Raw genomic sequence first — 16,655 nt, 5'->3', positions numbered from 1 at the left:
CATTTTTTACGAGAGGAAGAGAGACAAGCAGTCTGAGAAGCCAGACTTATAAGGCAGCACTGAAAAAATCTAAATCCTCCTATAGATAACCAACTACAAGGATGTATTGTTCCAGAAGATCATTGCTCAATATATCCATGGAGTTATCTAGCAGGAGGCCTCTGTTTTCTATTGGAGGAGTGTAGAGGTTCTTGGTGCTGCCACTCACTCCAGGTTACTCTGCATTATAGAGGAACCTTCTCTAATAGTGCTGTAAAGGCTGGCATCTGACTTTACTGCTATCTGCGGCAAAGTTTTGCAGTGCCTTCACGTGGTTCTAATGCTCTACTAGCATTTGGCAGGATGCTGTGATCATCATCTAAATGCTTAACAGCCAGGGTCTGACATCTCGTAAGTCTCTGCTCAAGTGTGTTATGCTTCCTATCTGATATCTCAGTCTCTGGCTTTTTTAAGAGCTTAAAATTGCACTGTCACTTCAACATCTACACTTCAATATCACCTGAGTCAACCTGTATGTGCTGGTGATTGCAATTGACATGGTTCATGATGGAGCAGCGCAATTTTTCCATGCAGCACCAGATGTTGAAGATTTTGCCATTGGTTCTCTCTCTCTCTCTCTGTCTCTGTCTCTATCTCTCTCTCTGCAGCATCCTTCTTACTTCTGGCTTCCATCAGATAAAGAGAATGAGAAATGTAATGTTTCCGCTGTCCACTTTTACCTTCCTTTTGGGCTCAGGTAAGTGTTGTCAACAAATTAACCTTAAAAAAGAGAAGCCATTCCTGCTGTTTGACCAAATTAATCAGCACAAGCCAGCTGTGGGTGCAAGCCAGACCATAACAACACCCCTACATCATTAGCTGAGTTAATTCCCAGGATTTGTATCAGCTCCTCCCTTTGTAGTCTGTCCTCAAGAATTGTACACAAATGTTGACAAAGCATGGCAAAAGGATGCTTGCTGTTGTCGGTCACAAATTATTGTATTTGACAACTATTTGAGAATTCTCATGACTTGTCTTATGTAACACCCATGATAATAATGAATCTTCATTGGGAATGCATGTATTTCAGGATGCTAAATCCATTTAAGGAAGAACAAACTTGCATTTATGTAATACCTTATCCATCCCAAAGCATTGAATGGCCAATAAATTGGCTTTGAAGCGTATTCATTGCTGTAATGTACGCAAGCGTATTCAAAAGCATAAGTAATAATTCTTCACTGCCAAGCCTGGGTAGTGAATGTAACCATGAGGGCAGGGTCACAGTACAGCCTGATTCCATTCTTATCTGACATCTACATTTGCACTTTCCATCAGGGATGTAATGGATAGCAATCAGAAATATAAACCCTGCTTGACTTGCTTTTCTTCCTGCCCGGCGCCACCTCCTCACTCCCTTTCCCATACCTCACAACACATCCCCTGTGCAGAAGCACTGAGTCCATTTGTAGTGTTCAAATGCTGCCCTGGCTGAAATGAGCTCTTATTTATTAGATTTCTGATTTCTTAAATACCATTTCTCATTCAGTAAATCATGTCCCTTCACTTATTCCCTTCCCGCAATCTGCTCTTTTGCATCCTATCCTGCAAAGATAGCATAGCCCAGCCCTAACAATTAACTCTAATTATGATAATTCACATACTGGAATTTATATGGGATTACCCACATCTTCTGTCCATAACCTGGCAGAAAACATTACACGTAAGCCAGTCTTGTAAAGCAACTAATCAAATTCCTTTATAATAAATATCCAGAAGCAAAAAATTCTAGACGTAGAGCAAAAAATATACATCGTGGCAGCTCACACTTGCATAAATCCATCACGAATACAGCCGAGGACCTTCTCTGACGCTTTTCAGGGGCATCAGTCTTCCTCAAATATAGCCCATCATCAGAAGAGGACAGGTCGTTGCTTGCTGACTGGGAATTTCCTTGACCTTGGCCTGAATTATGCTGAATAGCCAGGTTACTAGGCTCAATGAGATGCACCAGCTCTTCCCTGTTCGACGTGCAGTGCACCTCGGGGGTCCAGGAGTCTTCTTTTTTAATTCACTCCTGATGGGAAACATCACCAGTTCTGGTGTTATTCTTTTAAATCTTTTTTGCATTCTCTCCAATGTCTCTGTATCCTTTTTATAGTATGGCAACCTGAACTATACACAGTACTCCAACTGTGGTCTAACCAAGATAAAAGCAAAATACTGCAGATACTGGAAAACGGAAATAAAAAGAGAAAATGCAGGAAATACTCAGGTCAGGCAGCATCTGTAAAGAGAGATGCAGAGTTAACGTTTCAGGTCTGTGAGCACCCCCCCAGTTTGCAGTTATCCACAAATTTAGAAATTATGTCTAAATTGTTATATGTTGTGAACAAAAGTGATCCCAACACTGATCCTTGTGGGGCTCTACTTTCTACCCTCTGCCACTCTGAATAGCTACCCTTTACCACTATGCTCTGTTTCTGTCTTGCAGCCAACTAGCTATCCATTCTGTTATTGACTGCACAGGCTCTGACCTTATTCAAAGAACAGTATGGCACAGTGGTTAGCACCGCAGCCTCACAGCTCCAGCGACCCGGGTTCAATTCTGGGTACTGCCTGTGTGGAGTTTGCAAGTTCTCCCTGTGTCTGCGTGGGTTTCCTCCCACATGCCAAAGACTTGCAGGTTGATAGGTAAATTAGCCATTATAAATTGCCCCTAGTATAGGTAGGTGGTAGGGAAATATAGGGACAGGTGGGGATGTGGTAGGAATATGGAATTAGTGTAGGATTAGTATAAGTGGGTGGTTGATGTTCGGCACAGACTCGGTGGGCCGAAGGGCCTGTTTCAGTGCTGTATCTCTAAATAAAAAATAAATAAATAAAAAACAGTACAGGACAGGAATAGGCCATTCAGCCCTCCCAGCCTGCGCCAATCTTGATGCCTGTCTAAACTAAAACCTTCTGCACTTCCGTGGACCGTATCCCTCTATTCCCATCCTATTCACGTATTTGTCAAGATGCCTCTTAAACTTCGCTACTGTACCTGCTTCCACCACCTCCCCTGGCAGCAACTTCCAGGCACTCAGCACCCTCTGTGTAAAGAACTTGCCTGGCACATCCCCTCTAAACTTTGCCCCTCTCACCTTAAACCTATGTCCCCTAGTAACTGACTCTTCCACACTGGGAAAAAGCTTCTGACTATCCACTCTGTCCATGCCACTCATAACTTTCTACACCTCTATCATGTTGCCCCTCCACCTCCGTCGTTCCAGTGAAAACAATCCGAGTTTATCCAACCTCTCCTCATAGCTAATGCCCTCCAGACCAGGCAACATCCTGGTAAACCTCTTCTGTACCCTCTCCAAAGCCTCCACGTCCTTCTGGTAGTGTGGCAACCAGAATTGCACGCAATATTCTAAGTGTGGCCTAATTAAAGTTCTGTACAGCTGCAGCATGACTTGCCAATTTTTATACTCTCTGCCCCGACCGATGAAGGCAAGCATGCCGTATGTCTTCTTGACTACCTTATCCACCTGCGTTGCCACTTTCAGTGACCTGTGGACCTGTACGCCCAGATCTCTCTGCCTGTCAATACTCCGAACTGCCATTTACTGTATACTTCCCACCCGTATTAGATCTTCCGAAATGCATTACCTCACGTTTGTCCGGATTAAACTCCATCTGCCCAAGTCTCCAACCGACCTATATCTTGCTGTATCCTCTGACAATCCTCATCGCTATCCTCAACTCCACCAACCTTTGTGTCATCCGCAAACTTACTAATCAGACCAGCTACATTTTCCTCCAAATCATTTATATATACAACAAACAGCAAAGGTCACAGCACTGATCCCTGCGGAACACCACTAGTCACAGCTCTCCATTCACTGCTACCCTCTGTTTTCTATGACCGAGCCAGTTCTGTATCCATCTTGCCAGCTCACCTTTGATTCTGTGTGACTTCACCTTTTGTACCAGTCTGCCATTAGGGACCTTGTCAAAGGCTTTACTGAAGTCCATATAGACAACATCCACTGCCCTTCCTTCATCAATCATCTTCGTCACTTCCTCAAAAAACTCAATCAAGTTAGTGAGACACGACCTCCCCTTCACAAAACCATGCTTCCTCTCGCTAATAAGTTCAATAGATTCCCTCCTATGTCCTTGAGTGGGCCGACCCTTTCCCTGGTTAGCCTCTTGCTCTTTATATACGTATAAAAAGCTTTGGGATTCTCCTTAATCCTGTTTGCCAATGGCTTATCATGACCCCTTTTAGCCCTCCTGACTCCTTGCTTAAGTTCCTTCCTACTGTCTTTATATTCCTCAAGGGCTTCGTCTGTTCCCAGCCTTCTAGCCCTTACGAATGCTTCCTTTTTCTTTTTGACTAGGCTCACAATATCCCTCCTTATCCAAGGTTCCCGAAACTTGCCAGACTTATCCATCTTCCTCACAGGAACATGCCGGTCCTGGATTCTAATCAACTGACGTTTGAAAGACTCTTTACATCTTGACAAATATATGAATAGGAAGGGAATAGAGGGATATGGGCCCCGGAAGTGCAGAAGGCGTTAGTTTCGGCAGGCATCAAGATCGGCGCAGGCTTGGAGGGCCGAATGGCCTGTTCCTGTGCTGTACTGTTCTTTGTTCTTTACATGTCAGATGTTGATTTACCCTCAAACAGCTGCCCCCAATCTAAATTCTTCAGTTCCTGCCTAATACTGTTATAATTAGCCTTCCCCCAATTTAGCACCTTCACCCGAGGACTACTCTTATCCTTATCCACAAGTACCTTAAAACTTACGGAATTATGGTCACTGTTCCCGAAATGCTCCCCTACTGAAACTTCGACCACCTGGCCGGGCTCATTCCCCAATACCAGGTCCAGTACGGCCCCATCCCTAGTTGGACTATCTACATATTGTTTCAAGAAGCTCTCCTGTAAGGATGCTCCTTACAAATTCTGCCCCATCTAAGCCCCTAGCACTAAGTGAGTCCCAGTCAATATAGGGGAAGTTAAAATCACCCACCACTACAACTCTGTTACCTTTACATCTTTCCAAAATCTGTCTGCATATTTGCTCCTCCACCTCCCGTTGGCTGTTGGGAGGCCTGTAGTAAACCCCCATCGTGACTGCACCCTTCCTATTCCTGTGCTCCACCCATATTGCCTCACTGCATGACCCCTCCAAGGTGTCCTCTCAAAGTACAGCTGTGATATCTCCTTAACCAGTAATGCAACTCCCCCACCCCTTTTACATCCCCTTCTATCCCACCTGAAGCATCTAAATCCCGGAACATTTAACTGCCAATCCTGTCCTTCCCTCAACCAAGTCTCTATAATAGCAACAACATCATAGTTCCAAGTACTAATCCAAGCTCTAAGTTTATCTGCCTTACCTGTTATACTTCTCGCATTGAAACAAATGCACTTCAGACCACCAGTCCCGCTGTGCTCAGTAACATCTCCCTGCTTGCTCTTCCTATTCATTAGTCTACTATATGGCACCTTATCAAAGGACTTTTGAAAATCTAGATAAACTACAGCTACTGCATTACTTTTGTCCACATTCTATGTTACCTCTTCAAAGAATTCAGTGAGGTTGGTCAAAGTTTGAATTCCATGCTGACTATTCATTATTATATTTTAGTTTTTTCTATCTTTTTCTATTTTCTCCTTACAAAGGGATTCCATTATGTTTCCTATCACTGATGTTAAGCTGACTGGCCTATAGTTCCTTGGACATATTCTACCTTCCTTCTTAAATATAGGTATAACACTGGTGGAGCAGTCATGCAGGTTTTCAGGGCAGTGCTATGCATCGTAAACAGTAGTTTAAAATAAAGAAACAATTACAGGGAGACCCTTCATAGGTCTCACCAACCCTTCTACCACATTTACTTGAAATTGAAATGTTTTGAAAAATTATGCAGAGACCTTGGCATAGTGGTAATGTCACTGAACAAGTAATTCAGAGGCCCAGGCTACTGTCCTGGGGACATGGGTTCAAATCCCACCACAACAGCTGGTGAAATTTAAATTCAATTAATTAATAAAACAAACTGAATTGATTGATAAAAATCTGGAATTGAAAGCTAGTCACAGTAACGGTGCCTTCAAAACTATCATCGACTGTTGTTAAAAACCCACTAATGTACTTTAGCAAAAAATATTTACTGTCCTTACCTGGTCTGGCCTACATGTGACTCCAGATCCACAGCAATCCACAGATATCTTTGCAGCATCCTTAAACACGGGTGAGGTCCCGGAGGACTGGAGAATTGCTAATGTTGTCCCCTTGTTTAAGAAGGGTAGCAGGGATAATCCAGGTAATTATAGACCGGTGAGCCTGACGTCAGTGGTAGGGAAGCTGCTGGAGAAGATACTGAGGGATAGGATCTATTCCCATTTGGAAGAAAATGGGCTCATCAGTGATAGGCAACATGGTTTTGTGCAGGGAAGGTCATGTCTTACCAACTTAATAGAATTCTTTGAGGAAGTGACAAAGTTGATTGATGAGGGAAGGGCTGTCGATGTCATATACATGGACTTCAGTAAGGCGTTTGATAAGGTTCCCCATGGCAGGCTGATGGAGAAAGTGAAGGCGCTTGGGGTCCAAGGTGTACTAGCTAGATGGATAAAGAACTGGCTGGGCAACAGGAGACAGAGAGTAGCAGTAGAAGGGAGTTTCTCAAAATGGAGACGTGTGACCAGTGGTGTTCCACAGGGATCCGTGCTGGGACCACTGTTGTTTGTGATATACATTAATGATTTGGAGGAAAGTATAGGTGGACTGATTAGCAAGTTTGCAGACGACACTAAGATTGGTGGAGTAGCAGATAGTGAAGGGGACTGTCAGAGAATACAGCAGAATATAGATAGATTGGAGAGTTGGGCAGAGAAATGGCAGATGGAGTTCAATCAGGGCAAATGCGAGGTGATGCATTTTGGAAGATCCAATTCAAGAGTGAACTATACAGTAAATGGAAAAGTCCTGGGGAAAATTGATGTCCAGAGAGATTTGGGTGTTCAGGTCCACTGTTCCCTGAAGGTGGCAACGCAGGTAAATAGAGTGGTCAAGAAGGCATACGGCATGCTTTCCTTCATCGGACGGGGCATTGAGTACAAGAGTTGGCAGGTCATGTTACAGTTGTATAGGACTTTGGTTCGGCCACATTTGGAATACTGCGTACAGTTCTGGTCGCCACATTATCAAAAGGATGTGGATGCCTTTGGAGAGGGTGCAGAGGAGGTTCACCAGGATGTTGCCTGGTATGGAGGGCGCTAGCTATGAAGAGAGGTTGAGCAGATTAGGATTATTTTCATTAGAAAGACGGAGGTTGAGGGGGGACCTGATTGAGGTGTACAAAATCATGAGAGGTATAGACAGGGTGGATAGCAAGAGGCTTTTTCCCAGAGTGGGGGTTTCAATTACTAGAGGACACGAGTTCAAAGTGAAAGGGGAAAAGTTTAGGGGGGATATGCGTGGAAAGTTCTTTACGCAGAGGGTGGTGGGCACCTGGAACGCATTGCCAGCGGAGGTGGTAGATGCGGGCACGATGGAGTCTTTTAAGATGTATCTAGACAGATACATGAATGGGCAGGAAGAAAAGAGATACAGAACCTTAGAAAATAGGCGACATGTTTAGAGAGAGGATCTGGATCGGCGCAGGCTTGGAGGGCCGAAGGGCCTGTTCCTGTGCTGTAATTATCTTTGTTGTTCTCTTTGTTGTTCAATGCCCTCTGAAATGGTCTAGCAAGCTACTCAGTTGTCAAAGACAATTAGGGATGGGCAACAAATGCTGGCTTTGTCAGCAATGCTCACAGGCATGAGATAATTTTAAAAATGTATTCCTCAGATAGTGGGTTTTCTGTAACATATATATTTTTGGTGTTCTTTATATTGAAAGTCTTTCAGAAATCTAGTAATACTTATATTGCTATACTCTTGATAATCATTTCTTCTGAAGATCAAAGCAACAACACTATTCTGACATATGACAATAATGCAGGTTCTCAGAATTCCCTAAAGTTGCCTTTATATTCCATTTAGTGCAGTACCAAAATTGCTGGTTGCCAACATACATGCATCACACAATTGCCAACTACCACAGATTAACTTATCAGCTTTGATGAAACTAGTCACTGGGAGCACTTTTTTGTTGGAGCTTCATGACAGGTGCCCATAGCGAATCTACCAAGTTCACTGTGAAGTTGCCAATTAGAAGCCCTCATATCCTGCTAGGTTTGTAGTATGAAAGCACTTATGACTAAATGACAATATCACATCAAGGAATCCATGGAATGCTAATGTGGAAATGAGTACTGGAAACTTGTCTGGCTTGACTAGACACCAAGCATTGAAGCACCAGCTGGCATATCCCCTAATCAGCTCACCATAATCCAAAATGGCAATCATATTCAGAACAAAAGGGTAAGTAAGGCAGAGAGCTCATCTCAGCAGTCATTTCAAGTTTAAGAAAGCATGTAGAACCCTTTTTAGATCTGGATTGCCACAGCTTTTAAGCATATATACAAACCTAGTATGACAAACTCAGATTAGGAATCAAACCTGGCACGTTCCGATTAGCATGGTGCAGTTAACTTAGTCTAGAGGGTAAATTCGCAATCAAGGAAGCTCTATTATTTCTTCTAATTAGAGTTTCAACGCTACTTCTTGTCATGTGCCACCTCGGGCTGTACACACTACAGCTCTATTTGGCATTATGACAGGAGGCCCATGTATGAACTCTTGCTATTTAATTAATTGGAAAAATGAAAAGAACTATTAATTCAGATAAGACAAGCATTAGAATGTGTAAAATTTGATGAGCATAAAGGTGCTGCATTGTGATTTTTTTTTTAAATTATAGTAATTATTTGTGCTTGCAGCTGTTTGTGCACACTTTGTTTCTGCAGTAAAGTTCTGAAGAGGAAATCCATGCAGTCAGAGATCTTTCCCAAAGCTTTGCTTTCATTTTCACCTTGTGGTTTTCAGTCATGTATTTTCCTTTGCTTTCAGGCTTTTTTTCTCCACTTAAGATACACAGTAGGGATTTGTAAATCTCTGTTGGAATTTATCATTGGGCGGTAGGCCCTGCCAACTGGCCGAAAAGTGGGTGGCGAGCCCGCCTCCATCGGGCCTGGGGAGCCACGCCGGGATTTTTCGCTCCCCAGGCCCTTAATTGGCCTTGGATGGGACTTTCACCTCTCTGAGGCAGGGAGTCCTGCCTAATGGAGCTGCCAGCCAATCAGTGGGCCCACAGCTCTTAGTCCGAGCTGTGCCACTGGAAGCGGTGGCCACTGCTGGGACTACACCCAGCTTCAACAGGAAGAGGAAGGACAACCCCGGAAAGAAGGTAAGTTTTTGGGGCCTCACCGGGGACAATCGGCTGGGCCCCGGCAAGCAATGGGGGTGGTCAGTTGGGGGGGCAGTATTGTGCGTTGGGGGAGGTTGGGGCTTCAGGAGTGGCCCTATGTGGGGCACGGGGTGTCTGATCAGGGGAGCCCCCAGCCCACAAGAAGGCCGCCAGATTTTTCCTGGCGGTGCTCTTGGGGCTATTGCCGCTCACCTCCCGCAGGTAAAATACTTGTGGCGGCAGGTGGAGGCTTTAAGTGGCAGTTAATTGGCCACTTAAGGGCTTTGATTGGCCTGGGGTGTGCGGACTATTTCTCACCTACGCCTTCCCGCGTAAAATTGCAGTGGAGATGGGAAGGCATCGGGAACGGCCCCCCCATCTCCCACTCAATGTTTCAGGCCCGCCGCCCCCCCCCCCCCCCACCACAAGCCCAATTGTTGGCGTTGGGGGGGGGGCGTGGTCTGTAAAATTCCAGCCTTTGTTTCTGAATTCACATTCTCTATTATCGTACCTTTGCTCTTACATTTTTCACTGATTAGTTTTTTCAAAAGGTGATTTATCTGTTTTGATTTTTGTTTTATCGTATTGCATCTCAAAGCTTTGTTTTCTTGTCTATTTCTTGATATACATCCATTTACCATTGACACTGCCCTCTATTTCTGAAATACCACGTGCTTTAACTGATGGTCACAGTGGATATGTTCAGAAAAGATTTATCTTGCATGTGAGGGAATTGTGAGGGCTAAAATAAATTGAAAACTGCAGCAAGATCCCAGACAAATTACTTTCACCAAGCACCTATATAGGATAATTTGGTTTAAATCAAGCTAGTTATTAAAGAAAGTTTTAAAAAAGATTAATATATAGCAGAAAGCTTTATGTGACAGGCACTCCTGGTTCATTAACCCACAGCCATTCTGTAGTGAACTGAGCACCGGTAACCCTACACTACAGGCTGCCTAATACCTAATTCCAGCAAGACAAACCTTCGTTCAATATTTATATATAGAAATTATCCTTGACAATGTACTGTTCTATGGTTTAATCTAGGACTTGCATGATGCAAGGAAAATAAGTAGATGGAATGTATTTTGCCACACATGCTGTGGTTTCAGCAGTAGCTTTATTTCTCCCCAGGATTGGTGCTGAAAGTGCTTACTAGTTACATTAAAAGTATAAGCAGGATTAGTGACACATAGGCGATGGTTTATTTGAAACCACCTTGTGACATAGGAATACGTAGCCCCTTGAATTTGGGGATTATATGATCTGACGTTCCGCAGTGCTCTTTTTGCAGTAACCCACTGCTCCTCATGATTTATCCGATACAAGCACAGCAAGTCAAGTCACTGTCTCTAACTATCTCATTTTAAACTTCTACAGGACCAGGAGCTGTGGGACACTTGAGTTTTGCTGAAATCCTTGACACCTCTTTGAAAGTCAGCTGGCAAGAACCACAGGAAAAGAATGGGATCCTCACAGGTAGAAAGAAGTATTCAAATTCATCTTTTACTGAAATGAAGGAAGTAGGTCATGCAAAGCACTTTTCCTTTTTACCTATACCTATTGTATTGTCTGATAGTAAGCATTCTAATTAGTTACAGCTCTATTAATTGTAGAATTAATAAACAGTCAGCATCTATAGTGTTTAAGCACATTTTGCACTTTAAACTGGCTTCAGACCAAAAACCAGGCTGTCAGTTCAGGAATGTGGCATTAGAAAAATATATAAAGACTTGCATTTATACCAGACATCGCAAAGTGCTTTACAGCCTACTTTTGAAGTGTAGTCACTATTGTAATGTAGGAAATGTGGCAGTCAATTTGCACACAGCAAACTCCTAAATAGAGCAATGTGATAGTAATCGAATAATTTATTTTATGATGCTGATTAAGGGATAAATATTGGCCAGGACATGAGGATAACTCTCCTGCTCTTCTTCGAAATACTGCCATGGGATCTGAGAAGGTGGTCAGGGCATTGGTTTACCATCTCATCCAAAAGACAGCACCTCGAACAGTGCAGTACTCCCATGCTACTGCTCTGGAATGTATGTCTTGTGCTCAAGTCCTGGAGTGAGACTTGAACCCACAACCTTCTGGCTCAGCGGATTGAGTGCTACTAACTGAGCCACAGATGATAGTGTATCTGACAGCATGGTGTGGACTAACCCAGATTCTTCAGTGCATTCTTCCCCTTCAAAGTTGACATACACAGCCTAAACCTACTGTTGTCTCATGTAGTGGCAGATTCCATCCCCATTAATCCCGGAACCTAGGAACCACCTTAGTGTTACAAAGTCTTTTGCCTCCTCAATGCTACCAGACCCTGGACTCACTCCTGGATCATGGCATCATTTCTCTTGTATTCCCAGATCTAATAATCTCCCTCTTAATGCTCTGAAACCCTTCAATACGACCATATCCCAGGATACCATTTCCCAAAGTCTGCCATTATACTACCAAGATCCACAACCACTTCTGCAAAATTACACAGTCCTACCTCCAATCCATTGCATTTGCCTCCCATCTTCATTTGTATTCTTGGCTTAAAAAAAGGTAAGAATGAAAAGTCATGTACAAAGATAAGGGAACATATCATGCTCAAATGACTCTATAGCAGGAACAAAATTGACGAATTTTTCTTTAAAAAGATCATAAAATAAAAATCTGTAAGAATATAATTTTCTTCTATAAAAAAAGGAGAGAACTTTGAATATGCAGTCTCCCTTTACTCTTTCCTTGCTCTTTAACAATCAGGAACTTCATACATTTGGCACAACTGTTGTGTTGGCATGCTTGAAGGTTTAATAAGGCTGGGTATTGAAGTGTTTTCTCGCATGCTGTGGCTAGGTATTTATCAGACTCAATCACTGATATCATTGCAAGACTCATTGGCCTGTCAGAAATATACTGTGAGTAAACAAATCCTCCTAGTAACTGGATGAGGTCGTCTGATGCAACTGCTGTGCAATCTTCAATAGATTTTCCAGTTGATGGAATTATGTCCAAATCTCTAAGCTGATGATCGCATAAGTACTATTTATTTGCATGTTGTGCATGGTCCGTGCTTAGAACAGTTCATCAATCACTACTTGATCATTCGCAATACGGCTTATCTAGTGCTCCTGATTTAATTGTTAAGCAATGTGCTGTTTTCCCTTTGTTTTATCTTAGACTTGATTTAAAGGGCAAGGGATTTTTCTTTTCCTGGCCTTGATCTGTTCTTGCAGTCATTCAGAATTGCTTGAAAATGAATATGTAAGTTTATGATAAAAGCAAAATACTGCGGATGCCGGAACTGAAATAAAAACAAGAAATGCTGGAACCACTCAGCAGGTCTGGCAGCATCTGTGAAAAGAGAAGCAGAGTTAACGTTTCGGGTCAGTGACCCTTCTTCGGAACTGACAAATATTAGAAAAGTCACAGGTTATAAGCAAGTGAGGTGGGGGTGGGGCAAGGGATAACAAAGGAGGTCTAGATTGGACCAGGCCACACAGCTGACCGAAAGGTCACGGAGCAAAGGCAAACAATATGTTAATGGTGTGTTGAAAGACAAAGCACTAGTACAGATTAGGTGTTAATACACTGAATATTGAACAACAGCAAGTGCAAACCTGAAAAAAACAGTGGGTAAGCAAACTGAACAAACTAAGATGAAATGAAATAAATGCAAAAAAAAAATTGTAAAAAATGTAAAAAAGAATGTAAAAAAAAGGAAGGAAAAATAACTAAAAATGAAAGTAAAATGGGGGGCTGTCATGCTCTGAAATTATTGAACTCAATGTTCAGTCCGGCAGGCTGTAGTGTGCCTAATCGGTAGATGAGATGCTGTTCCTCGAACTTGCGTGGATGTTCACTGGAACACTGCAGCAATCCCAGGACAGAGATGTGAGCATGAGAGCAGGGGGGAGTGTTGAAATGGCAAGCAACCGGAAGCTCAGGGTCCTGCTTGCGGACTGAGCGGAGATGTTCCGCAAAGCGGTCACCCAGTCTGCGCTTGGTCTCCCCAATGTAGGGGAGACCACACTGTGAGCAGCGAATACAGTATACTACATTGAAAGAAGTACAAGTAAATCGCTGCTTCACCTGAAAGGAGTGTTTGGGGCCTGGGATAGTGAGGAGAGAGGAGGTAAATGGGCAGGTATTACACCTCCTGCGATTGCAGGGGAAGGTGCCATGGGACGGGAATGAGGTGGGGGTAATGGAGGAGTGGACCAGGGTGTCGCGGAGGGAACGATCCCTTCGGAATGCTGACAGGGGAAGGGAGGGGAAGATGCGACTGGTAGTGGCATCACGCTGGAGGTGGCGGAAATGATCCTTTGGATATGGAGGCTGATGGGTGAAAAGTGAGGACAAGGGGAACCCTGTCACGGTTCTGGGAGGGAGGGGAAGGGGTGAGGGTAGAGGTGCGGGGAATGGGCCGGAATCGGTTGAGGGCCCTGTCAATCACAGTGGGGGGAAATCCTCAGTTGAGGAAAAAGGAGGTCATATCAGAAGCACCGTCATGGAAGGTAGCATCATCAGAGCAGATGCGTTGGAGACGGAGAAACTGGGAGAATGGAATGGAGTCCATTATGTAAGTTTATGACCTTGATTAATGTATTAGTAATTATTGCATTCACTTTATAATCCAAATGTGAGATTCAAGTACCAGCCTGTCTTCCTGATACTTGAAGTTGCAGTGAGTTTGGTTTGTTTTCAGCAGTGATAACTGATAACGGAGCTTTTCTTGAGTGAATAAAGAAAACTGACTGTCATTATTTTCACTTAAAAGCTTGAACTTCCATTGAGCAAGCCCACAGTCACCCTCTTTCTCCCTTACCATTCCCTGACAGGTCCATTATAGTGCGTTCCTTTGTCTCTTCAAGAACAATAAACCAAACTATCCCATCCTCCACTCTCATTAACTTTACCACCCAGTGTACTAGATAGGAGTTGACCTCTTTTCCATCCCACTCACCCTGCCCTCCACCCCATGGACTCAGCCATTGGATCAACTATCAATGTCTCTGCTTTGGCTTCTGGAATGGCCATTCACTTACAATCAAGGTCCTTGACATCCTTAGCCTTTTTTTGGATGATTGTATTGACATCCCGGCTTTGAGTAAAACTTGGGACACCAATGGTGACACGTTGCCCTTAACGAAATCTGCCCACTTCGTTATAATTTCTATCACCAATCATGCCCAAACCGCTGCTCTGGTAGCCTGGCCTTTGCCACTAAGCAACGCTTGGCCTCTTCCTCAATTTTTCCAGCACCTTCTCCTACATTACAAAAGTGACTGCCTTTCAAAAGTACATTGTTAGCTGTGAAGCATTTTTAGATAACCCTCAGTCTCAGGGTGAACCAGACTCTGTAATCTCACTAATAAAAACAGGGAGTGCTGAAACTTCTCAGTAGTTCAGGCAGTATCTATGGAGCAAGAAATAGAGTTAAATGTTTCAAGTCGTTGACCTTTCACGATAACCTCTGTATTCTGACTGACCCCTCCCTTCACCCCATGGTTAGCAGCTGTTCCATCAGCCATTTAGGCTCATTTGCTTAGAACTTCCACCTCACTTTTCCCCTTCTCTATTTCCCTCTTTAAGGCCTTCCTTTCTCTCTCTTGGCTGTGAATCTGTTTTTCCTCATACCTTTGTGAAGTGCCTTTGGTGTTTTTCTATATTAAAGGCACTATATAAGTAAATCAATATTGTTATGTTATGATACCATTTAATGGTATCCACCCTTGATTTCAGTGTGCTGTGCCAAGAAGTGGTAAGATTTGCATTTCAGATTCTCAATATGCACAATTCTCACTTTACCAGGGAGAAATGAAAGTAGGGAGAGCCATCCCAAGCTATTCTGAGCAGTTGGCTGCATTAGCAGAGACCAAAGATCTAGTTGCTCACCCACTAGATTAGCAATGTCCTGAATGAAACAGAATGCATAAAGGGTGTGGGAGGGGGGTGAAATTTATTTGAAAAGCTGAATTCTGCTGGCATTAAATTGTAAGTGTTATTAAGTTGGGAATTCATTTAGTTTTCTCCTTTAAAAGTCAACTCATCAGAATACCTCAATGAGGTCCATCCTTGGCGCTCATTTCTTCCTAACTCATTTACCCTGCCCGTATCAATTTCAGTATAGTGGATTGAAAACAAATACTAATGTATGAAAATCAAGATCTAATAATGCAGCGGATCAGCAATTAACCCTCAAGTCACAAGCATTTTAGTTATTCAGCAAAATATCGCTAAGATACTTGAGAACTTATTAGATGCCGTAGTACGTTACAGAGCAATAACCAGTGCAACTTCTACGTGGGGGTGGAGAGGAGTTAAACACCATTTAATTGGCAATTTAATAACCATTCATACATGCTGGTCTTTTCACGAGAGTACTCCAGGAAGAGAGGTAAATGCTTCACATAAAAATGTGTACAAATCTTTAATCATTACCTCTTTAAGGTATGTTATTAGATTTGAGGGGTAAGCACAAGAGCGGTCTTCATAGTCTTGTGAAAATATAATCAAAATGGTTAGCTTCTTAACCTTCTCTTAGAGGGCTTGCAATACATACCTTCCAGACGTGGAGAGGAGGTCAACTTGTAAATATTGCTGTGTTCCTGCCCAGACATAAAAGGACTGCACAAATCTGAAAATACCGTGTGGTGTTCAGACAATTAGTTTGCCGGAAAGTAATAGTAAGATTGTTAGAAAAGAAGATTGATTTGCCAAGTTCAGACTCTTATCATTGCTACAAAAAAACAAATCAAGACGGTATTGCTGACTTGTATGCATTTATAGGAAGCACAACATCATTGCTAACTGATTCACAAGAGATTGAAGGCAAATACCAGTTTAGGCTGAACAGGATCCAGCAACTCTGCAATTAATCATCCACTTTCAAAGCTCTTTAATAAAATGATAATGTTCAAGTCTGAAGAAATTGATGATCGCTTAAATGTAAATGAGAGTAACTAGTTAGTGGAATGTCAAAAAGCATGAAAGCCAACCCAGTCCTTAGGAAAATGGATGAAATTGGAAAATAGTGAAATGATTGTCTGAAAGGATATTTTACAAGTTAGGGCAGGACTGAAGGACAACTCCTGTGGAAATTCAAGGTGCTGAACATCTGATTGGCAGAAATTCAGGAGCAAACAGCAGAGATCAGCAGGCATAAGCATCAAAATTGGTTTTAGCTTTAAAAAAACTGTCAACGTCTTCACACAACAGACAGAACTAGGATTTTTTTTTTTTGCACTTTCATCTCCAGTGATGTTGATTACAGCCAACAAGAATAAAACAGGTTGTCCTGCTCCCTTGCCATACTT

At 42.9% G+C, this 16,655-nt stretch overlaps 1 protein-coding gene across 3 annotated transcripts in view; it reads left to right on the top strand.

Annotated features, from left to right (window-relative positions):
• The window catches only part of sdk1a (sidekick cell adhesion molecule 1a), a 973,689-nt gene that overhangs the window by 743,281 nt on the left and 213,753 nt on the right, over positions 1-16,655 (top strand). For all 3 annotated transcript variants that reach the window (XM_068055814.1, XM_068055813.1, XM_068055815.1), the window contains exon 20: positions 10,723-10,821. In XM_068055814.1, the coding sequence (XP_067911915.1) occupies positions 10,723-10,821 (99 nt within the window). The remainder of the gene's footprint in view (positions 1-10,722; positions 10,822-16,655) is intronic.

The sequence above is a fragment of the Heterodontus francisci genome, chromosome 24, assembly GCF_036365525.1.
Source record: "Heterodontus francisci isolate sHetFra1 chromosome 24, sHetFra1.hap1, whole genome shotgun sequence".
NCBI lineage: Eukaryota > Metazoa > Chordata > Chondrichthyes > Heterodontiformes > Heterodontidae > Heterodontus > Heterodontus francisci.
Note: the sequence above shows the minus strand (reverse complement) of the source record. Positions and strands in the feature narration are given on the sequence as shown.